The sequence below is a fragment of the Aspergillus lucknowensis genome (assembly GCF_044049455.1).
Source record: "Aspergillus lucknowensis strain CBS 449.75 chromosome Unknown BJX67scaffold_20, whole genome shotgun sequence".
NCBI lineage: Eukaryota > Fungi > Ascomycota > Eurotiomycetes > Eurotiales > Aspergillaceae > Aspergillus > Aspergillus lucknowensis.
In genome coordinates, this window is record NW_027263564.1 from 57,417 (window position 1) to 80,430 (window position 23,014).

The window sequence follows — 23,014 nt, forward strand, 5'->3', positions numbered from 1 at the left end:
TGGAAACGAGGGCGGAACAATCATCTCCAACTCCGACAACTATGAAGTTTTACTCCGGCGTCCACATCAAACATTGGTATTCCGAAATCTTCCAAGATCCAACTCCGACTCCTTGGGAGAAGTCAAGAGTTGCGTGTGCTGCCCATGATGGTGAAGGATCGAATGAAGGAGATGATGGTGGATTTCAAAGTATTTCTTGGGGGCCCATTATTCTCTGTTGCGACTTGGGCCCATGAATTGGTCGGGGTCTAGATTGGGTGCCCGCTGAGGGTACTCCGAGCCCTTCAGATTTTACTCCGACATGCTCCCTTGAAGCCAACTCCAGGATCAGCTGCGGATTTGAAATTCTCTAAATTCGGGGTTGCTCGCCGGTATTGAGGAAGCTGCCGATTTCCCCCATCTTCTTTCCTGCATTTTTGAATAATGTTTCCACGTGCCGAAAGCCCACGGCCTCCTCAGATCCCAAACGGGCGCCTGCCTCAGGTGTCATCAAGGCACCGACTCCGGATCTTAATTTTCTCGTAACATCCCAATCCGGATTAGTGCACCAATGCGCGTCGCGTTCTTTCTCCTCTTCGCGTTGCCTCGACTGTCGTGGAGGACATCAAATGGGAACAATTGAACGAGATCCACATGAGGAGTACGGTCTGATTGTTTGATGACGGATTCCTCTCCACCACCTACTCTTCCCTCCTTCGACCCTGCCATCCACCTTCACTCCGATAGCCCTGGAGATCTCCCCTCTCAAACATTCTCCGACGAATTCGAGGCGTTGAATCTGGTGCGAGGAGAGCAGACCAGAAACAAGATTGTAATCCAGCATCGATCTTGGAATCTGTCCGATGTTTTCCGCAGCGACGAAGACGTGAGGCCAGGTACGCAGTTTCGACCTGTGGACAGGACGTTCTCTGACAACGATAGCAGACACTCCCACAAGGCCTTCGAAGAACGCGCGGCTGCGAAGCGTGTGCTCTCCACCCCGAGAACAGGGCTCGTCCCCGTCTTCGCCCCCGACTCCCAGGATGCCGTTTATTTCCTCGCCAGTTGTGTTTCCCTCGAGTGCCCCTTCGCCGGACTCCCAGAAACGGAAGAATGGGGAGCATTCGCAGGTCACGGTGCCCAAGCGGCAGAAGATCATGGGCGGCTTCCTGGATGACGATGACGACAACGAAGACGAACTAGAAGCTTTTAATGACGCGCAGCTGGAGAGCCAGTTTGCTATTCAAGAACAATCTATCGAGCACCCTTCTCAAGAGCTCCCTGAGATCCCCCGAGCCCAGCCATCTATAGAGTTTGTTGCTGTCGCCAAACCTGCCAAACCTACTCTCGATCGTGGCACAGCCGATGTGTTATTTACTCCGCCGAGAAGAACACCCATCTCGGTACAAATAAAGACGTGTTCCGGAAAGACCTTGAACGTTCCGTTACGAAAGTCTGGCGTTCGGGTTTCCTATGAAAGACTCGTGGCTAGTCGGTCAGTTACAGCGCCCGGGAGAGCCCAGAAGGACTACTATGGCATTGAGATTCACAAACTACTCGATGAGGCGACGAAGGATATTGACCGCATTGAGGCATCAAAATCCACCGCTGCGCCGCTGAAGCGGCGGTCGGTTGAATCTCCGGTTGGAAACAAGAAGGACAAGAAGCTGACTACAGCTATGTGGACTGAAAAATATCGTGCTCGAAAATACACCGAGCTCATCGGAGATGAACGGACCAATCGATCTATCTTGCGTTGGTTGAGAGGGTGGGACTCGATCGTCTATCCAAATCTTGCTCGGTCCAAGCACAAGAAAGCCAACTCTACTGACGGGGAGGAACGGCCACACCGGAAAGTACTGCTACTTTGCGGCCCACCTGGGCTCGGGAAGACGACTCTGGCCCATGTATGCGCCAGGCAGGCAGGCTACGAGGTCTTGGAGATCAACGCCAGCGACGAGCGTAGCAGAGATGTAGTCAAGGGCAGGATCAGGGATGCGCTCGGCACGGAGAATGTCAAAGGCATGAACGTGGAGGTGGGCGAGCAGAAAGTGCGCAAGGTAGGACGACCCGTTTGTGTTGTCGTCGACGAAGTGGACGGCGTCGTTAGTGGCTCTGGCGGTTCTGGTGAGGGAGGTTTCATGAAAGCTTTGATCGACCTCTTTCTTCTGGACCAGAAGAGCTCCTCACGCACGTCTGAACGAACGTCGAGCGGAAGGAAGAAGAAAAGTGACAATTTCCAATTCCTTCGCCCGCTGATTCTAGTTTGCAATGACGTGTATCATTCGAGTTTACGACCACTCCGAGCATCCTCCATCGCAGAAATTATCCACGTACGTCAAGCACCGCTGGAGAACGTCGTCTCCCGGATGAAGTCTATATTCACCCTTGAAGGGATTCCATCAGACAATGACGGGGTGAGACGGCTCTGTGAGGCGTCCTGGGGGCTTGCGAAAAGAAAGCAAGCCGGCGTCAAAAGCAGCGGAGCGGCAGAAGGGGATATTCGAAGTGTCCTCGTAGCAGCAGAATGGGTGGCCCACAAGCTTAGAAGCGAAAGCTCTGCTTCATTAAAGCTGACGAGAAACTGGCTAGAACAGCACGTCCTCGGCGATACTGGAGGTAGCTCGTTCTTCAAAGGTGTGAACCGTGGGGGGGTGCGGGATATTGTGGATCGAGTTTTCACGGAAGGGGCTGGCTTTCCGGATGTGCCGATCCATGCAGACTCATTCCAGGATCCCTTCGATCGCTCAGGTGGAGAAGTGCCTATAGATGTCGCGAGTATCAAAAAGCGACATGCGATTAGCAGGCTACGCGAAATGGTTGACGCGAGTGGCGACCACGATCGTTGTACTGCGGATTGCTTTTCCGTGTACCCTTTACAACCCTATCAGGACGACACTTTCCTCTCAAAGCCCAACGCAGCATACGACTGGCTCCACTTCCATGATACCGTCTCGTCTAGGGTTTATTCTGCTCACGACTGGGAGCTCGGCGCATATCTTGGCCAAGCTATTTCAGCCTTCCATCTCCTCTTCGCTACCGCCCAAGGCAGGGCTCAACCTCAGTATAAAGAGGCCGACGAGGAAGAAGAAGAGGAACATCCTTTCTCAGGTCCAAGGGCAGATTTTGCGGCCTTCGAGGCTCTCAAACAGAATCAGGCCATTCTTACAGGATTCCAATCATGCTTCTCCGCTCCCCTACTCCGTCTTTTCCGATCACCGAACTGCCTCGCCACCGAACTCGTTCCAAACATTGTCAGGATGCTCTCGCCAGACGTGAAACCCGTCGTCGTGCGAGGAAACGAGCAGAAAAATGTGGCAAGCGTCCGTAAGGAAAGTGAACGCGCCCTCGTCCAGGCAGCGGTCCGCGTTATGACAGGCCTCGGCATCACGTTTGAGAAAGTCCGCGTCGAAGGTGAAGGTGGTGCACATAGTGGATGGGCGTACCGAATGGAACCGTAAGACCACCCACCCAGTTACTCCCTCACCTGTGAATCTAGTTCTCGGACTAACCGTCTTCAGGCCTCTCGACTCCCTGGTAACGTACTCCAAAGCGAACGGCATCACCTCAACCTCTGGACCAGTCCGCTATGCTATCCGCCAAGTCCTCGACCAGGAATACCGCAAGGAAACCGTCCGAAAACAATCTGAAGCCATGCCTTCAACAACAAATTCCGGGAAGAAGACTACTAAGAAGCCCACCGCTGATGGACAGAACCCTGCTGCTAGACCCACAAATTTAACACCCGGAACTGCGGCCAAGCGTGACTTCTTTGGAAGAATTATACAGGAGTCATTACCAGGCGAGGATACACAGACCAACACGAAGGAGAGCTCCGCGCAGCAGGAGTCTTCGAGTACTGGGAGGAGGGTCTGGGTGACGTATCACGATGGGTTTTCAAATGCGGTGCGCAAACCGATTTCCATGGACGAGCTGTTGGCGGGGTTGTAGGCGGCTTCATGTGTATCCTGTGAGTGCGGAGCGCTCAACCCGACATATGGTTATGATGAGTATGTGAGCGTTAAATTCAAGATACCTACGGTTGTTGTTTGACTTTGGAGCTGGCATCGGACGATCGTGTGCATTTCAACTCTAGATATACTGTTCAAGGGTGGTATACAAATCAAGCTCATGAAACCTGTATCAAACCAAGACAAAAGAAACCGGACTACTTCGTCCGTTCAGCTGGCAACTAGGTTTCAGGCAGACTTAAGCTTCTCCGTCAACTCAGGCACCTTCTCAAATAAATCCCCCACGAGTCCCACATCCGCAACCTGGAAAATGGGGGCATCTGCATCCTTATTAATCGCCGCAATCACTTTGCTGTCCTTCATCCCGGCAAGATGCTGAATCGCCCCGCTAATCCCGACGGACAGATACAACTGGGGCGCGACATTCTTCCCAGTCTGTCCAACCTGCAGACTGTTATCTGCAAAGCCGCTGTCCACAGCTGCACGGGAAGCACCGATAGCCGCACCGAGCGAATCAGCGAGGGGGACCATGATGCGGTCGAATTCCTCCTTGGATTTGAGACCCCGGCCGCCGGAGACGACACGGCCAGCCGTCGCAAGATCCGGACGCTCGGATTTGGCAAGCTCTTCGGAGATCCATTCAGTTTGGGCGGGGGCTTGGGGGTCGACGCCTTCGGTTACGGTGGCGCTGCCGCCGGTGGATTCGGCGTCTTGGAAGGCAGTTCCGCGGACGGTGAGGATCTTGATAGGGTCGGTGGATTGGACGGTTAGGATTGCGTTGCCGGCGTAGATGGGGCGGACGAATGCTGTTTTTCTCCCCCAAGAAGGAGAGGATTCGTTAGAGACTGCCTCGTGGTTCTTGAGTACGGCGAGCCGGGGTGGGGACATACTGTCTTCACTTTCAATGGCGGTGATATCGGAGACTTGTTGGACGTCGAGGAGCGCGGCGACACGGGGGAGTAGGCTCTTCCCGAAGGCAGAGTGGCCTGCGATGATGTGTGTGTATTCGCCCTTCTTAATGTTCTCAACGAGTAGCGGGGCGTAATTTTCAGGGAGGCCCTGGGCTAGGATTAGCAGCTGTCGGCATTCTCTTCCCCTTCTCTTCGGAGTGCACAGGGGGGTAACCGTATATACCTACCTTCTCATAAGCCTCACTCTCAACAGCAACAACCTTCTCTACACCCTTATACTGAGCCGCCTCGGCCGCCGATGTCGCCTTCACGCCACTCCCAGCCACAAAGGCTGTGACAGGACCTCCCAATTTCAACGCCGCGGAGATTGCCGAAACAGAAGAGCTCTGTAGTTTCCCATCGCGCTGTTCGAGCACGGCAAGCGTGGAGAGGAGGCGGGCGAGCGCAGACTGATTGAAGGCGAATGCTCGGGTCGTGGTGAATTGTGCGCGGGCGGCGCGGAGGACGGAGGCTCTGGCAGCGAATACCATTGTTGCCGGACTGGTCTCGCTTCTTGGGCTTCCCAGGAAGCAGAGCAGGTGTCGTGTTGTGGCGGTGGAGGGATTATTCTTGAAGAGGTGGATGAGCCCGAATCCTGACGGATGGTGGAAGTTTTGGCGGTCCGGGACCGGAATCATCATGGCTATCATCGGGAGCGCCAAGCACCCGCAGATCCTCGGATGGCCTCGGTTACCAGGCGGTTACCAGGCGGAAGACTGCTGCGGACGAGGTGCCAAGCAGATGACCGAAGTTCTACGATGGGCTCATAAGCCCTTCAATCAAGCAAGATTTGGGGTGAGATGATTTGCATTCGCAAGAACCCACTGGCATGTCCAATGCATAGACCGAAACACGATATGGAAACAGACATGAAAAGCCGCCAATTGAACTCCATAACCACTAAATCATGAAAGAAACTTCTTCTTCTTCTTCGCCGGCCCAGATGATACTTGAAGCGCCACGGCTTCTCCGTCCGCCAGGGCCAGCGCCTTCTGCTTCTCGAGCTTCTGCTTGCGAGCCACCGACGACGAGGCCTCCTCATCATCCTCAGGCGCTTTCTGCTTCCGAGACTTCTTGTTGCCTCCCTCTATGAGTTTCTGTTCGCCCTCAATCTGCTTACGCTTCTTACTGTTCTTCTCGTTGGCCTCCGCGTTTTCCACAGCCTCCACCACATCCGTTTCCTCAACCCACAGCTCATTCGCCAACCAGATCGGCATTGCCATGGTGTTTGCCCCTTTGACATGAAGAGCCTTAATATTCCTCCACCCTTTCGTAACAAATTTCTCCGTCAACCCCTTCACCACGGCATCGATGTTCTCAGACAGCTGCTCGCTCGTAAAATTGGATGATCCAACCCGAATAGCTGCAGTCGTGGCCGGGGCCAGGTGCACAGGTGCAGAGTTAAGTGCCTTTTCAATCTCCTTTGCAACAATAGCCGGGCTGGCAAAGGCACTGGCCTCCTCATCTCTCTTCTTCTGTTTCGGGTCCTTCTTCACCCTCTTCCCATCCACTTTTTCAATCTGCGCAAGACGTACAGGAATCGGCCGCTTGCTAGATTTGTAGAAAACCTTCCCGAGTGTATTAACCAGGCGCATGACAATCCGGTCATCCGCTAGGAAGATATCGTGCTCCGAGAGTAACTGCCTCCGGCTCTCAAAGCTCTTATATCTATCCTTCAACTTCGAATATCCAATGACCTTCTCAATGCGCGAGGACAGGTGCTGCGGGAAAGACGGATCCGTAACAATGTTCTTCACAGACCGCTGGGGGTCCGCGGTAATGATACATATGCTCAGCGACGGCGAGGCATTCAATGAGTGCGGGATACTAATTTTCCCAGGCTTAAGCCGGTTCTTGTCAACAACGTGCTTTTTCGTCGTGAGCACAAGCCAGATGGCTTCGTTGTGCAGCGGGGTGTCTGCAGCGTCCGAATCGGAGTCATTGTCTCCAATCAAGGTCTTCTTCGTCGCGGACGCTTCCTTCTCGTCTTGCCTTGATTTCATGTGCCGCAGGAGTGCAGCCGACGCTCTCAAGACCTGTAGGGATGCGAATGAATATTAGGTACAGAGCGCAGCGATTTTTCTCAGAAACAATGGTCCATACCTGGCTCCTATCAAGTTGGTAGGGAGTCCCAGATGTCACCTTGGTGGTAAGCGCCGTAGAAGACCCCATTTTGGCTTTTAGAGGCTGTGAAGTTGATTCAACCAATTTCGACCTCCTCGAAATTTCCTGGTATCAACCGATAAAAAAAAGTCGAATCACCAAAGGCGGTGTATTTTCTGCCAACCTGTGATTAGTCATGTTTTTAACGTCTCGATGGGCGAAATCCCTGTGAGCGATGAGCCACACGCAAACCAAGGGGCCATGACCCTGTTTGTTAATAGCCGTGCATCTTGTTGTTATATCGCTTGTTTAAGATTATGGGTATTCATAGACCGGTTGTTGCTGTGGAAGTCGGAGCCCTGCTGTCCCCAGAGGCGTGTGCAGATATATAGTTTTCGTTCAACCAAAACCACCGAAAATCGGGAGCGAAAACTTGCAATTAATTGAAGGATTGATATTCGGCAATGGTCTCTGAAATTGCTATTCAACATTTATGTAGGGTAATCTCGATTCCTTGACCTTTAAATTGCCGTTCTCTCCGTTCATGGCAAATCGCTCGCCTGCGACCGAATCTCCCGTCAGCTGACATCCTTCCACATGCTCCCGTTTACACGGAGTGGGAGAAACGTTTCCTGGAAACGTAGCACTGGGCGTGTTCACATGATGATGGGCTGAGTCCAGGCTCACGGGTTTGGCGCTCCTATGCAGCGCATCCGAGAGGACGGGGTGCCCGCGGAGATGAGAGAAGCTCTCGGGAATGGGGAGAGATGCGAGAGGGAACCATGCAAGTCTGCTCGAACCTCAAGAGGTCACCTCCAAAGAAATTCCAGTCGTCTCCTTGGAAGAAGAGTGTGTCTTCATTGAACCGGAATTCTCATTGGGGAACTAGCGATGTGATAGTGACTCACCTTGTGAAGATTTGCGGCGCGCTTATGATGGTTGGCGCAGAACAACGGTGAGGGAGGATGGTGAGCATTGAAAAGCTTGTTTTCAGGTTCGGCTGACATTGGCGGAAATGATGCACGGCAAGTGGAGATCGAGTGGATTGCGATCTTCCTGTGCAGTCTCGACTCTTCAAATCACCACGTCGCTCTCCATTTTTCTCTTGCGGACTCAACTGGTCGTGGAGTGGCCAGTGCAGGAGTTTGGACTGATTGTTGAGTATTGGGATATTGGGACCTTCTGGTGACCACCATCTTCAGAGGAAACGTCGATACCAGGAAATGCTGTGAATTTTGCTGAGAGCTGCTCATAATGCTCACCCAAGCTTCGACTTGAGGGATAATGGGAGATCCTATTAGGGTGAGTCTGATGGGAGATAATGCAAGGGCCCCCCTGCGCTGCTTCGGCTGGCTGGATGCGGACACTGGAAGCGGGACACCGGTTGCAATCTAACTGGGAACCTGAGTCGTTCATCATGTCTCAGGCTTCGAGAGCCTTCCAGAGCTGCCATGTGCTACTCAGAAATCCGGGGGCATTGATGTTGACAGCAGAATTTAACGTCAGTCATCCAAGATTTGAGAGTACAGAGCTGGGTTGTGAACGATTAAGCCTGTACTGCAACCTCATTTCTGCTAGCTGTCAAGGAATGAAGATTAAATTGCTGTGTGCAGGGTATGAGGGAAGAGGAAGGCTGGGTCTCTTCCAAGTTGCAAAGCGTTGATGTGGAGTCGACAGTTCTGCAACATGAGCCTGGGAGGCTTCTTGCGCGCTGCGTTGTTGCAAGAAATGCTTGAGTTGACTCAACGTCATAAGACAACGTATAGTGAAAGTCAAAACTAGTGTCACCTCTCGGGATGGTTGTTTTGTATCCCAAACCCTATGCCAAGAGAGCGCTAATCCTATTCTGTCCTCTTCCGAGAAACTCCATTTAGCGTACAGTATGGTATGGTAAAGTCTATCACATGATTTCTTAGAGCCGTTTACCATTTGTTTTCAAGATACGAATAATACAAGACAAGTTCTTGATGCCACGTTGCACTATCTCAACCCACAAGTATCGATCCTCCCGAGGATCACGTTGATCATCAACATGGCACCCTGCACGCCCCCGCCAAGAGACAAATGATAGGACAGTAAGCAGTGATGCCTCACGAATGGCGGAAGCAGCCAGCCGTCACACGCGGACTATCAGAAGACATCAGTCAAATATGCAACCGTTTGGCAGCATGACGGCACCTCCAAATAAAGGTGGAATTGGTGAGCGTGGTGTTAAACTAAGCGTTGCCCAAAGATTTGTGGGGGAAATTGCGTCATGGGTCAAGAGAATGAACGAAACTAGCGAGGGCAGTTGGACTTAAAAGTCTATACCTATAACTAGTAGGTGTAGTTTGGCGAGAAAGCGTGTCTTGGGTCCACATTGCATTATCGGAATGTACTGTAGCTACCCTATATATGCACCAAGAACCAGTACATGAGACAGAAGAGCTGCGACAAAACAGAAACCACGTACAGTAAAGGCAGAGTGAACTGAAAGCGAGTAACAAAGTGACGAGTTTGGCACGCTCTGATGATTCGTGACTAATTAGAGCAATAAGATAGTATCATTGCCATTCGCGGAATGTTGGGAGAAAGGGAGAATAGCTGGAGTGCTTGGTCGCGAGTACAAGCCAGACAAGTATCATCTTGTAGTAACATAATACCCGGCCACGGAATTAGCGGGTGCACACCCGAGACGGCTGTCCATTGAGCAGTGGAGTTATTTGCAATAGGATGGTAGTAAAATAGTGGCGGATGGTTACCACTTCGTATCCCCTCATCATCTTTGGGCTGGCCTCCCGGGGTGTCCACGATCCGCCACAAGTTTTCCATATCGTCCTTCCACCAGCGTATGGGGTTCGGTCCATCCCCAATACACACTTTGGATACACGTATCGGATCATCGAAGGAGTGACCACATGAAAGTGTGACCTTGAGAAACCGGAGGCCATGGAAAGCGCAGCGAGGGTTAACAGAATAGTTGATAGTCTGTTTCGAGTTTTTGACCACGAAGAAATACTGCAGCTGGATCGCATCCGTCGTAAGTGAAGCTTCAACTAACATGGATGCACCTTTAAAGCCATTCACCGGCTGCAAGTATTCCAAATCATCATAGGATTGATATTTTGCTTGCGATATGATGCTATGTGGAGATACTGTTAAGAGCGAGCGTCGATCACCGCCGAGGGAGAATTCTCCCTCTCTAATCATGAAGATGGGGCCTGGCTGCAGATTTATTTCTGAAGCACCGTGGTCGATGAACAATGCTCCGTCCAGTTTGATTGCAACAAATCTGTCCTTGTTGGAATCAATAATCTCCACATCTTGCTGACTACCACTGCAAATCTTACACAGTTCGCATGCCAAGGCGCCACGATCTAGGTGAAGTTCTTTAGGCCGTGCTTCACTCGAAGTTTCCTCATCTGCTGGGTAGATACTGTTGTGGTATATCCACTGGAAACACCTGAAAGAGTTCTTAGACGGAGCACTCCCGCCAATATATGACCTCAGCATAGAAATCTTCTTGAAACCCAGGCACCAATCCGTGAATGCCAGCAAGGCCGAAGTATACGATAACCCTTGCACGACGTTGCATAGTCGGCATCGTATGCAGAAGGATGAGAGATGCTTCATATCCCTGGCCTGTAGGGTGGTATGGGAGCAACTCATTGTTGACTCTTCGACATGCTGGTACATCGTGGAGAATATCTTCAGCTGTAGGTCATATTTTTCAAGCCCGCCCACAAACAGCAAGCTGAAATTATCAGTTCTCCAGTTTTTGTTGTATCTCAGTTGGTTTCTTAGGCCAAGGCAGTGGAGTGTCTGCTCAAGTCGGCCCAGAATCGTCGCAGAGTGGTGCGAGAAGAATGAAACTGGTACTACTTTCGAATGCTCCTCCATAATGCGCAACTCCACATATTCCTTCGCTATCGAATATATCAAGTTGCCGATTTCTTGACGATCTTTCATATCCCATCCACAGCATAGCTGGAAAAAGTCCACGCCCTCTTCATCACATGACACAACCCAATTAAGCTCGTGCGATTTTGGCGAGTGGGTCGAGCTCTTCACAATATCAAGCACTTTGTTGATTGGGTGATATATCTCAAACTCTTTGGTGACATCAGGATACACGACAACTGAGGCAGAGCTGTAGGAGCCTTCGAACGAATGCACATGACCATCTCGTCGCACGACACAGATCTCCAAGCCTAACACCTTCCAGGAATAAGTAATCAGCCATGCTGCACCTTTGATGCCGTAAAATATTAACCGATTTCCGCTATTTTGTATGATATCGAATAATATTTTCACAAGGTCGGCCATTGTTGCTGAGTCTGGTAAAGCTTCTTTTCCCTGGAATTGAACTGTCGGTGCATAGTCAGATACCAGCCAGGCGTGTATCTCGGCTAAGCGGTCTTTGAAGTCCATCCTCCGGACTAGAGGAAGACACAAAGATCGTATGCGCTGAAGCTCATCTATACCGGGAGCATTCTCAGGTGAAGGGAACAGCCTCTGAAACAGAAGAGTGAGTACTTCTGAAGCCATATTGTCGAAAGCTGATACCACTGCAGTAAGGAGTGCAAGAGCATTCTCTCCAGAGCGAGTTCTGAGAAGCTCATCGACCACAAAGTTATTTCCTGTTCCATATTCCACGACAGCATGGAACCAATAACGTGCCCGCTGCATCTTTCGAGCTTCATGCAATTGTAAGCGATATTGAATCGTGCACGGCGTTATCTCTCCGAGTTTCAATAGATATCCGATCGTATCAAGATGGATTCCACTGAGCTGTAGCTTCTTCATCCCGGCTATACCAATGGCTGCAAGTATGGTCATGAGGTTCGGAATGTCAACCTGCCAGCTAACGCCAATTCGAGGGGGCTGTCCACCAGTAAGAGCTCCGTCCGATGAGTTGTTCGAGGACATTCTGTTTGGCTTGTGTTGCAGTCTGGAATATGTAATCGAATGTGTGCCAGGTCTGCTAAATTGAGAATGCGGGGTCGCGGCAGGATGAGCTCGTGCATCTTACGATGTCATGTGACAGACAACAGTATTCGCACTCCCAAGTCTGAATCAACGCCTGAGGCACCATATCAGCGAGCGGGGCGGAATCACGTGCTTGCTTTCCCACACAGATCCGCTTCGCTGCTCACTAGATAGCAAAACAAGGAGCTGTTTTCTCCAGTCGGTATCAACGCAGTTAGTCCTGTCGCAAAGGAGAGTAAAGATGGCAAAAAAGTGGAAGCCAAAATCAGAAGCATCTCGTCTCGCCTCCGAAAATGATCCACTCCTAGCGCACAGGGGCAGGGCAATACGAAGGTGTTCGTTCCCACCCGCTTTTTTGTTTTGGTGGCAAAGTCGCTCTTCAAGGGCACGAAGCTTATCTCGTCGAGGCAGCAGACGCCACCGAGGATCCGAACGTTGACAACATATGGCGTTAGCTTTCAACCCCGAAGCATAATAGACATAGAGCAATCCGGTTCCTGACAAGCAGAATATGATGATAAACAGACAGTCATTGAAGCTATGCTAGTTAGTTCTCGCTTTGCTTTTGCTAAGCTCCTCAACCCAGGGGCAAGGTCGGAACAGGCAGGAAGTTGATAGTCGTGCCAAGCCAATGCAGAACTAGCGTACTGGGCAATACCAAGGAAAAACATGACGTAGCTTCTTGGTATTGTAAGAGAGATATGTTGATTACAAGGGGATTATTATTATTCCGAGTGCCTTCCCAATATATACTAGCGGATCTTGGCTTTAGGGTTCTTGAAACAAAAGTTGAAACTTAGGGGTGACACTGGTTTTGACTCTTACGGTATCAGATCCGGTTTTCCTCCAGAAAATTTTCAAGGTCAATACTTTGGTTGGAAATTTGAATTGTCTATACCTGTAGTCACCAAGTTCCGCCTTTCCAGAGATCGATTATGAGGGCCCCACAAATCTTGCTGTAAAGCACTGACATTGATTAGCCTTCATATGTAATGAGTCCTCGAAGGCCTTCTGAAATGCTGGGGTTCAATCCATGATGGATAGCCTCGGGAGACTCTCTGGTTCAGGGTGGGTCGGGATCTGCTGTGATTGGTGTACCTGGCATGAAAGTCAAATCCCCACCAAGAGTAATTTTGGTTGGATCTTGTGATTGCAGGGTCTCAATTCGGTAACGCCAAGCTCTGACCTCTGGATTCAGGAACAGGAAAGCCAAACAAAGAGAGTGTCTGGTGAGGCCGAGGCGCTGTGCAGGCTCTCAGATCGTATGATACTTCGATGCTCCTCGTCGTACTCGAAGGGATTAGCATCCAGCGGGCGAGGTGGCCGAGACTGAGTCCCGAATGTGGTCTGCTCAACCTTGGAACGTGGGCTCTCAAAGCAAACAATGGGACCTGGGTTGCAGCCACGTCGGCCTCCCCACTTCCACCTGCAAATTATTTCAAGAGATGTGCGCGGTTCCATGGTCAACTGCTGAGTATAATTTGGGATTTTTGTTCAACTTTTGGAGGGTTTCTTCCTCACTGGAACTACTATCGATGGAGTTGTTCCCCAGCAGGGTCGTCGAGGTTCAGATCAGCTGGGGGTGGATCATGATGATTCTGAGCATTTTCGTCTGGAAGAGAAACAACGAACCAGCGAGAGACGAGAAGCAAGGCCATGTCTCGAAGCAGTGGAACCCCCTGAATCCGACAGGCCAGGTTTAGTGCAAGTGTTTTGATTGCCTGCCGAGGAGGGCCTCTCATTCGCTCTCTCCGCAGGGGCCACACGCAACTCTTGCCTTCCACTCCACCGTCCAGTGTTTGGCACTGTCTGCCCCCCCTGGACTGTTGACTGACCGACCAATTCAATTTGGTCCTCTCCATTAAGGTTGAGAACTGTCCAGGTGGGCGCCTCTCCTTTCCAAAAACCTCCCCTTGTCGTCCCTTCGCGATTCTCTCCTTCTCCTCCCTCTTCAGCCTCCCCTTCATCCTCGCCCTCGGACAACTCGTCGTCCTCCCCCTGAGCGTTCCCACCCGACCAGAGAGACCTGTTTCTCTCCCGTACATTCATTTGGAACCCTCCTCTCTTTCCCAATCTCGACCCAATATTCGTCGAATACGCTTCATCGAACCACCAACCCCTCCCGACGCCTGTGACTTTCATTCGTGGTCAGCACTGTCTTTTAAGCGAACGCGCGACTGGATTGCTGTGAACTCGATGTATGTTGATAATTTCAGTGTTGATATTATGCTTGTTGCATTCCTGTCGTTCAGGGGGACCGGGAACTTGCGGGCACTTGACTTGATCGCTGAAGAGTCTGGCCCGGCAATAACAACGAGGATGCACACCCTAGAGACGCGACCGCATGGCTTGAGATGAACTGTTGGAAACATTTACTGACCGGTACCAGCGATTTGGTTAGGATTTGTTGGCATTTCACGATCTATACAAGATGAAGTTTAACTCTATCGCCCTCACCGTGGCCACTGCCGGTTCCATTGTTGCTGCTCAGCACCAGCACGGCCACCGTCATCATCACAAGCGAGAAGTTGTCACTGTCGATGGCCCCACGATCATCAAGTACGTGCTTGATGGCGAGCCCATCTCTGCCGAGGATGTGTGCGAGGGTATCACCGATGGCAGATTGGCCTGGGCTGATGGCAAACCGCCCACCGACCCTTGCCAGACCACTACCGAGGTGCCTACTCCCACAGTCGTCCCAGCGAAGTTCATTGAGACCTCATCCTCTACTACTACCACCACCACCACCACCACCACCACCACCACGACGGAGCCAGCTCCGACAACTACCAAGCCCGCTCCCACTTCCAGCGGTTCTTCGACTGCTACCGGATTGGACGCGCCGTTCCCCGACGGTGAAATCGACTGTGAAACTTTCCCATCCGATTACGGTGCCGTTCCCCTTGATTATCTCGGCCTCGGTGGCTACTCTGGTATCCAGTATGTGACTTTCGTGGGCAAACTGATTGGCGACATCGTGACTGCCGTCACCGGTGACAGCTGCACCGAAGGTGCCATGTGCTCGTATGCCTGCCCGCCTGGCTACCAGAAAGCCCAATGGCCCACATCCCAGGGCGCTACTGGCCAGTCCGTCGGTGGTCTGCAGTGCAAGGGTGGTAAGCTCTACAAGACCAACCCGGACCTCTCCGACAAACTCTGCATTCCCGGTGTTGGTGGCGTCAAGGTGAAAAACACTCTCGGCCAACACGTCGCTGTTTGCCGTACTGACTACCCTGGTAAGTGTGACTGGCAACACCTCGCAAAGTTACGCTCTCACTGATTTCACATAGGTACTGAATCTGAAACTGTCCCCGTCTCTCTAGTCGCGGGTGCTATCGAAGACTTGACTTGCCCTGACGGTGCTACCTACTACAAGTGGCAGGGCAAGACGACCTCAGCTCAGTACTACGTCAACCCTGCTGGTGTTTCCATCGAAGAGGGATGCCAATGGGGCGATGGCAGCAAGCCTATTGGCAACTTCGCCCCCATCAACCTTGGTGTCGGTGAGAACAACGGAAAGTGGCTGTCTATCTTCCAGAACGCTCCTACCACCAACGAGAAGCTCGACTTCAATATCAAGATCAAGGGTGACAATCTTAGCGGATCTTGCAAGTACGAAAATGGAGTCTTCATCTCCGATACTGGCTCTAACGACTCTGGCTGCACTGTAAGCTTCCGGTAACTGGCTTCCCGCTAAAGTTGGTGACTAACCTTTCTTCTAGGTCCAAGCTATGTCCGGTGAAGCCTACTACGTCTTCTACTAGACTCGCCGATGTCATACTCACCTACGAGTCCGCTCGACACCGACTTGGTCTGACTCGCCCGGGCCAATTTGCAAATAGAAAACATTTCATGCCTGTTCACACTTTGATCATGTACGCTTCAGTTTGCATTCTTGTGTATCTTAGTGTGTTGTGTCATATGACTTGGAAAGCTTGGCTGTCTGCCATAATTTATTCCCTTCTTGCGATTGCCAGGCAGGGGCATCAGTATTTAAACTTACTTTCTCTGCTATCAAGTAGCTTCAATTTCCGAATCTTCTATATACTCTCATTTGTTACTCTTCGCACAGAAGCCAAATAAGATTTATTAAGTTTTTGGACGCTCGCTAGCGAGATGTTGATTGTCTGCAGAGGACGCATGCCTTGGACGCGATCGAGTTGTTGGCGTTGGGTTTGGCTTCGGGTTTTGCCGTGAGACGGTGGTGGGGGGTTCTCGAATGCGAACATTTTTGGATTCCTTTACTTCCTGGATAGGGCTGACAACCCCCGTTTATAGAAGGGGAATCTCGTGGATAAAAATTGACGATGAGACTGCGGGGAAAGATTGTGATGTGCAGGCTCATTCTTGCCCTGGAATTGGGCGCAAATTGGCTGCCCAGGTGGTTTGGACGGGAAGTTACCTTGACTGCTGGCCGTGCACTGTCACTGGCAGAACAGTCGAGTCGCGTCGCGTCCCGAGGTCTGGTACGACTAATTCCCGAGGTCAAGAGTTGGCAATCCAAACTCGAAAGGATTCCTTGACGTGACGACAGGACCCTCGACGACTCAGTAATATCATAGATCGCCTTTTGAAGTAGGAGGTGGGATCAATACAAAGGCCTTTTCTGTCCTTCAGGCTCTTCCACTGTCTGATGGCAGAGATTCACGAGACGTCACCAATCTGTCAGGGCAGTGGCACTGAGGTCCTTGCGTCTCGTAAACTGGCCAATCACAAATCGAGAATTTTCGTCGCACATGGATGGCGCGCATGGTTTCCAGTCCATTAAGGAAAGGCTTATGCACGGACCATTTCAAATATCTCACGTGATTTGGCGCGAGTCACGGGATTAGTCCCGAAGATCGCGAGGCACCAGACATGGACGCGCCCTGTTGGATTCTGCGGATTGGCAAGGGAGGCATATTCGGGAGGGGCATGACGGCGTCTAACTTCGAATCTTCAGTTATCATTTCTGTTCACAGCTGAACATGCGGTGCAATGCATGGTTTCTGATGGTCAGGCTGTGAAGATGCGCGACGTGAGGTGGACCCTTGTCGGCGGCGGCTATCGAACGCGTCTCAGGCTGTAAGCGTGTATTTGCAGGCTCGTCGTTCCGCCTGCATTCCACCTTCGCACCATCCTCTCCCTTTTTTCTCCCCTAATGCTCTGTTCGCTCTTTTTTGTAGACCCATTCTCGCGCCTCCCAACCTCCTAGTCGTCATCCCGGGAGGGAAGCTCCAGGGCTCTTTCCTTGTCGTCTTTCACAGCCTTCCAGTCCCGTCTTTCTCTCTTTCTGACGGTTCTTCTCGCTCGCCATTGTGTAGAGTCTCTGCCGTGTACTCGACGCGAACTCAATTGAGCCTCTCCCTCATTTCCCCAGCTATTTGGGAAAAGGAAAAGTTTGCTGTCTCCGACACGACTACCTTCTACCATGGAGTCCTCTCCTCCAAGAAGCAATTCGGTTGCTCCCGTAGCAGGCGTCAAGCGTCCGGCGTCCCTCTTACCTGCTTTTGAGCCATTGAGCTCCTCCCCCTGTCTTCCTCGACCGCAAAAGCGTGTAGCACGCGACGGTGATGCTTTTGTTTCGACTTATCCCACTCCTGTCCCGACCTCCTCGACCCATGTCATGTCGTCCTCGCCCCCTCGGATGGCCCTACCTCGTCCCATATCACGCCGCACTATGGCCTCCGCCGTCTCTGAACGAACTCCACTGTCCGATGTTCCCACTTTGATGCTTCCTGAAAGTGGCGAGCCAATCACGATGGGGAGATCGAGTGCTTCGTGCCACTACCAGCTTGCTGCCAACCGGATGATCTCCAGGCTACACGTCAAAGCTGCATACAAACCCGCTCCGAACCCGTTTGACCGCGATCGGGTGGAAATAGTCTGCTTAGGGTGGAATGGAATCAAGCTTCACTGTCAAGGAAAGACGTATGATTTGGCTAAAGGAAAGACGTTTACCTCGGATATCAAGGATGCTGATATCATGATCGATGTTCATGAAGCCCGCGTTCTCGTTCAATGGCCACGCGGAGAGAAAGATGCATCTACGGACTCGGAGCAGGCATGGGAGGAAGCCACACCAACACGCAAGAAGCAGGGTCGCCGCAGCTTACAAGATAGCCCAAGTGCGGAACGCAAACGTCTGGGTTCACCCGTCTCTCCGTCTCCGGCTGTCAAGTCTATGGAACCTCCGTCATCACCTCTATTTACTCCAACTCGCTCTCGAAACGCGGTGGTTGTGTACGAGGACGAAGGATCCCCAGTTCGCCGCGGTAGCTCAGGTGATGCATTGAAGTCGTCTTCAAGCGTAGCATCTCTGCTCCAGAGCTCGCAGTCTAGTGATCTAAGTGACCTCAGTAAGGCCGACGCCTTGTCAGACCACGATGAAGAGAATGATCCCATCGTCCATTCTTTCGGGCCGTTCGGTGACAACATACTTCCTCGAATGGCTTCATTTACTGCCGATGAATCGCCCCTTCGGTCCACGCGCCCTCCCACTCATGTCCCACCTCAGCCTCTTCAACCTACGCAGTCCCCACGGCAGCCTTCCAACCCAGCTGAGCCTCCTCGAGAGGCTCCGACTAAACTGTTGGTAATCGACGAGGACGCCGAACGAGTGCAAAATCATGCCATCAACCAGCTCGCTTTCTCGCGTCTTTCATCCACACCTTTTTCCACCATTCTCAGCAATCTCCCTCCCTCTTTCTGGAGAGCCGACAGCCAATCAGGATATGGCCCCTCAAAGGGCGAGATCCGTGCAATCCTTGATTCAACTAAATGTATTGGCAAGGTTGCTCGTGAAGGCAAGGATGCCGCTGGTAAACCACTTGAGAGTGAATACTATTATATACCCGATTTCGACGAAGATCCGATGCGTCGTGACGCCGTCGTCACCGACTTGAGGAAGCCCGGCCTGCGAAATTGCCGAAAGCAACATAAGGTGGGTCCTTTTGAACTCAACAATCCCTTTCAGGGCTAACATTAACAGCAATACTTCTGGCGGAAACCGAAATAAACACCCGTAAACTTGGCAATCATAATACTTGACACGATCCTGTTCTCAGTACATACTTATCAACTCTTGTTTCGTTCCCTTCGATTCCCTCTTTTTCCGTTCTCAGGACTCGCATAGCGTGGCGTGGGCATACCCATTCTGACTTTTATGTTTTACATGAAGGTGTATGATGTAAGGAGATTTGGTTCTTCTCTCATTTTACTTACTATCCATTCTAGCTAGAGGTACTGTTTCGCACCATTTCTCGTGCGATGTCAGCGACTCTTTCGTCCGGCTGCTATCACTCGGTTATCAAGACTATCAGCCGTGGGCTTTTCAGCGTCTGTACGATTGCTCTTGAGCACCTAGCGATGTCCGATGGACATCTTGTACTTCACATTTCTTTTTGGACATGGTTATGATCTGTACGTTATCGTGAGTGAAATAAAAGTATTCACATCTCTGCGGATTCGCTTGGTTCAAACCGTGAAACTCGAAAGCATTGCACCTGCCGTTGTTCTCCAACGAGCTCAGTCAGCATGCAACAAGTTGGAATTGTGATGAGGAACTCGTATTCAGGGCCTTCACTTCTTGTATTCGAATCCAACACGGCGAGGGGTCGTTCTTCGTTCAAGGCACCAGCAACTGCGCTGAGGCCTTCCTCCTCGAGCTGTTCCACCCCATCACCTCAACATTCCATCGCCGCCACCCGCTCATCTCCCACCTCCAATCCGGTACACATGGATTGGGCGGACACAAAGCCCTCTGCTGGGCATGCGGCTACGACATCGACCCCGAAGAGCTCGGGCAGATGGGGTTCCCAAACCTCACTATAGGCGCCCCCAGCCGTCTTGAACAGGAAGCCCAATCTCGCGGGTTGGGGCTGGGTGAGTCCTGGACCGGCTGGACCGACGATGAGCTTTCATCGATGTATTTTACTCACCCGCGCGTCTGGACTTCATTTCTTTGTGCAAGTAAGGAAGGGGGACCCTCAGGAAATGCGGACTTCGCCTGCCCGCATTTTCTTACTGCTATCTTCGGCCGGATAGGCAAGGGAGGGCAAGTACATGTGTATATTCTGATGGACGTCTGGTGATCGCGGCTGACGACTTCCCTCCAACCATCCGACTCAGCGCTGCGCGGTATAATACTTATACAGAACCCGCTGAAAATGCTTCTCCAGTCAGTATGCCCGCTGCTGGCCCAGCGGTACCTGCAACACATCCCACCGAAGGACGGCGATATCAACTCTCCAGAACAGCCCCCGATGTCGATCTCTCAATTCCGACGAGTACGCCGTCTCTGCGATGACGGGGATGACACACTCGCTATCACACCCTGACAGTAGTAACACATAGCCGGCCGCGATCTTACCTATTGCCAATGAATGTGCCTTCAGGAGCCCCAGGCTTAGACGTGCGAGACTTGGATGGGCTGTGGCGGCGGTCACTCAGCCAGGAGGGCCTAGGATGATTGCTACCGACAGTGCTTTATAGACAACCCTTTCCTCTTCGCGCAATTGGGGCCCAAATCTTGACTGTTGAGGAGTCAAGGGGGCGATGGCTTGAGCTACCAAAGAAGTAAATCGCACTGGGGAAGCTTTGAAAATACCCAGCAATCTGGAAGCCTGCCGAACGACGCCCCGCTTTCGTGCACCAGAGGACAGTGAGGCTGACACGCTAACCTAAATCCGGTTAGGCAGCTCAGGAGCCAAAGAGCCTCATTGCGAGTGTCGACTTTCCCCTGTTCCAACTTGGAATTCTAACCTGCATCATACACTTCCGCCCATGTCTCCATCATACCCTCTTCTCCCACCGCTGCACGTACACCCACGTCCTGGTATAATCGGGCTAGGCGAATAGGGATCGAAATCTTGCGATCATGGTGGGAGTCCCCCGGAGCAATGGCTGTCGTACCTGTTTGAACCGCAGAGTAAAGGTTAGTATACCCGACAGTTCGAAGTGACAAAGTCTTGAAAGATTAACGCATACTCTACTTTATTTATGGAGCACAGTGTGACGAGGCGCGTCCGCAATGCCTTCGATGCATCAACAAAGGAATCAAATGTCTGGGCTATCATCGCCCCCTCGAATTCCGTATCCAGACGCCGGAGCAAACCCGGGACCGCGTTCGTGAGGCTCAAAACCGTCCTACTCGTACAGTGAGAGGGAAACAGAACAATCAAGCGCTGTTACCCTTATCGTCGACTATTGATGAAGTAGTCGCGCCGAACCTGGCGTATGAGGCGCTCAGCACACAAACAAGAATATCTTTCTATGATTGGCTGTTATATCACTTCCCTCGAATAACCTCTTCATTTAGGTTCCGGGTGGACGTGAGTTGGATGGAATTTCTACAGCAGACGCCATCCACTCGCTCGTCGGCCCTGATGTGGGGTCTCCGCGCTCTGATCACCTTCCAAATGGGGACGTTACAAGGGAACGAGAAGGCCATATACTGTGCCCGTCACATGTACGGTCGAGGTATTTACCATCTTCGATCACTTTTACGGTCGCCATCCGCGTTATCCGAACAGTCGCTCGCTGCTTGCGTCCTTCTTGGGGGATATGAGGTTCTGGATGGTAATTGCGAGAATTCCTGGATTTCCCACACCCGTGGAATTCGCCATGTCATGCGTGCTCGTGGGCCTCTGGCGCATAAGTCCGGGATGGGCCGTACTTTGATGCTTTGTTTCAGGCCCTTCTTGGTTGCAGAGTCATTTATCTTGGGAGAGCCTTGCTTCCTGGGAAGTTCTGAGTGGACCTCAATGACGGATGATATCTCCAGTGTTGAAACGCAAAGAGGTAAAACCGAACTGTTGACTCTTATCATGGACCATGCGTTCAATGAGGTCGCCAAATGTGCTGGGTACTATTCAAGTATACGTTCCATTTCGTCCTCGGACACCGACCCTGATCCCTCCGTGTTAGATCGCTTACAACGCGAGATCTCCGACACTAGGGCCCATCTACTTAGGCTCCGGCGCAAGCTTGACGCCAGTCAGGAAGATGAGGGAGCTGAAGAGGAGGCATCTTTCAAACCGCCTATTCCGTCGTCGCATGTGAGAAGTATGACCCAGCTAACTCTGGAAGGTCTATGCTCTGCAACGGCGCTGTTAGACCAACTTTCCACCGTGCTTGAATTGGAACAAAATAAAAGGATCACTCGGAATCAGTCGAGTGTAATGCTGCGGCCGAAGGGTACAGATGTTCAAGATTCGTTACGGGGTTTGGCGGAAAATTTCGCCGCATACGCAAAGAAGGGGCCGCCGCCCACAGTGAACTGCGATCCAACCACCATGTCTTCCACCACTAGACCTATTGGAGATTGGCTCGATAAGTTCTCTCTGGTTATGGGCATCGCTGATGTTTCCTGAAGCGCTTTGCAACACGTCTTAGTGCTTGGCGGAATGTCCCTCCTAGTGCATACTACTAAACTCGGCCTCGCAGTGAGAAGCAACGCGTGATCGGCAGAAGCATCTTCATAACCCGTCTATAACGAACGGTTTAAATTGTCGGTATGTATTACCCACTGTCAAGCTAAGGAGCAGCCTTTCTATTGATTGTTGCATACCATCCAAATTGATACTCTGAGATAATAAGTTTATTCTTCTGACCTTGTCTCGTTTACCCCCCAGAATGTCAACCTCCGGACTCGAATTAACCTTTGGACTCTCGGCCTCTTTTCTATCTTCTCAGGTTGAGATCCGTGGATACCACATGATCCGTCGGAAGAGCACTCCAGAGTTTGGCACGGAGGTTTACAGTACGTCTCCGAAGGTGTCTATCAGTTCCTGGAAGTCAGCGATATGCATCGCCACTCATGGTGCCTGCGGTGGACCTTTTATTACCGGTAGTACCAAAGCTAAGTAGAGAGAGGGAAGTGCCAAGTACATACACAGAGCAGGACAGAACTTCCCAGAAAGGAAGCAACATTCAGAATCCATGCAGAAAGCATTGGCGGTTAACCCAGCAAGCGCAATTCCTAGTACTAAACAGGGGAATACTCAGCACAAAGACAATCGCTGTGTTGAAAATAATGACAAGGCCCCTTGAACAACGCGCCGG

General features: G+C 51.6%; 7 protein-coding genes across 7 annotated transcripts; 4 read left to right on the forward strand and 3 right to left on the reverse strand.

Moving 5' to 3' along the window:
• The first annotated feature begins 388 nt into the window (after window positions 1-388).
• On the forward strand, window positions 389-4,020 carry BJX67DRAFT_353183 (putative sister chromatid cohesion factor (Chl12)). The gene is made up of 3 exons (XM_071029099.1): window positions 389-875; window positions 925-3,436; window positions 3,501-4,020. Exons 1-3 carry the CDS (start codon window positions 659-661, stop codon window positions 3,928-3,930), a joined length of 3,159 nt encoding a protein of 1,052 aa, XP_070886122.1. The 5' UTR covers window positions 389-658; the 3' UTR covers window positions 3,931-4,020.
• A 158-nt stretch (window positions 4,021-4,178) lies between these two features.
• BJX67DRAFT_372066 (ribosomal protein L1p/L10e family-domain-containing protein) lies at window positions 4,179-7,072 on the reverse strand (the record flags this gene model as incomplete). The annotated part of the gene is made up of 5 exons (XM_071031194.1): window positions 4,179-4,756; window positions 4,841-5,009; window positions 5,089-5,406; window positions 5,851-6,936; window positions 7,004-7,072. The coding sequence occupies 5 exons, from the start codon at window positions 7,070-7,072 to the stop codon at window positions 4,179-4,181; spliced, it is 2,220 nt and encodes a 739-aa protein (XP_070886123.1).
• Window positions 7,073-9,413: 2,341 nt separating this feature from the next.
• Window positions 9,414-12,131, reverse strand: BJX67DRAFT_105213 (uncharacterized protein). The gene has a single exon (XM_071024242.1). It carries the CDS (start codon window positions 11,909-11,911, stop codon window positions 9,524-9,526), a length of 2,388 nt encoding a protein of 795 aa, XP_070886124.1. The 5' UTR covers window positions 11,912-12,131; the 3' UTR covers window positions 9,414-9,523.
• A 1,635-nt stretch (window positions 12,132-13,766) lies between these two features.
• BJX67DRAFT_353190 (uncharacterized protein) lies at window positions 13,767-14,729 on the reverse strand. The gene has a single exon (XM_071029100.1). It carries the CDS (start codon window positions 14,341-14,343, stop codon window positions 14,110-14,112), a length of 234 nt encoding a protein of 77 aa, XP_070886125.1. The 5' UTR covers window positions 14,344-14,729; the 3' UTR covers window positions 13,767-14,109.
• On the forward strand, window positions 14,403-15,735 carry sun1 (SUN family protein UTH1; the record flags this gene model as incomplete). The annotated part of the gene is made up of 3 exons (XM_071031195.1): window positions 14,403-15,207; window positions 15,262-15,638; window positions 15,694-15,735. 3 exons carry the CDS (start codon window positions 14,403-14,405, stop codon window positions 15,733-15,735), a joined length of 1,224 nt encoding a protein of 407 aa, XP_070886126.1.
• Window positions 15,736-17,381: 1,646 nt separating this feature from the next.
• Window positions 17,382-18,968, forward strand: fhdA (putative transcription factor Tos4; the record flags this gene model as incomplete). Its single annotated transcript, XM_071031196.1, has 2 exons — window positions 17,382-18,893; window positions 18,942-18,968. 2 exons carry the CDS (start codon window positions 17,382-17,384, stop codon window positions 18,966-18,968), a joined length of 1,539 nt encoding a protein of 512 aa, XP_070886127.1.
• Window positions 18,969-20,630: 1,662 nt separating this feature from the next.
• On the forward strand, window positions 20,631-22,606 carry BJX67DRAFT_353196 (Zn(II)2Cys6 transcription factor). The gene is made up of 2 exons (XM_071029101.1): window positions 20,631-20,885; window positions 20,962-22,606. The coding sequence occupies exons 1-2, from the start codon at window positions 20,829-20,831 to the stop codon at window positions 22,321-22,323; spliced, it is 1,419 nt and encodes a 472-aa protein (XP_070886128.1). The 5' UTR covers window positions 20,631-20,828; the 3' UTR covers window positions 22,324-22,606.
• Window positions 22,607-23,014: the final 408 nt, after the last annotated feature.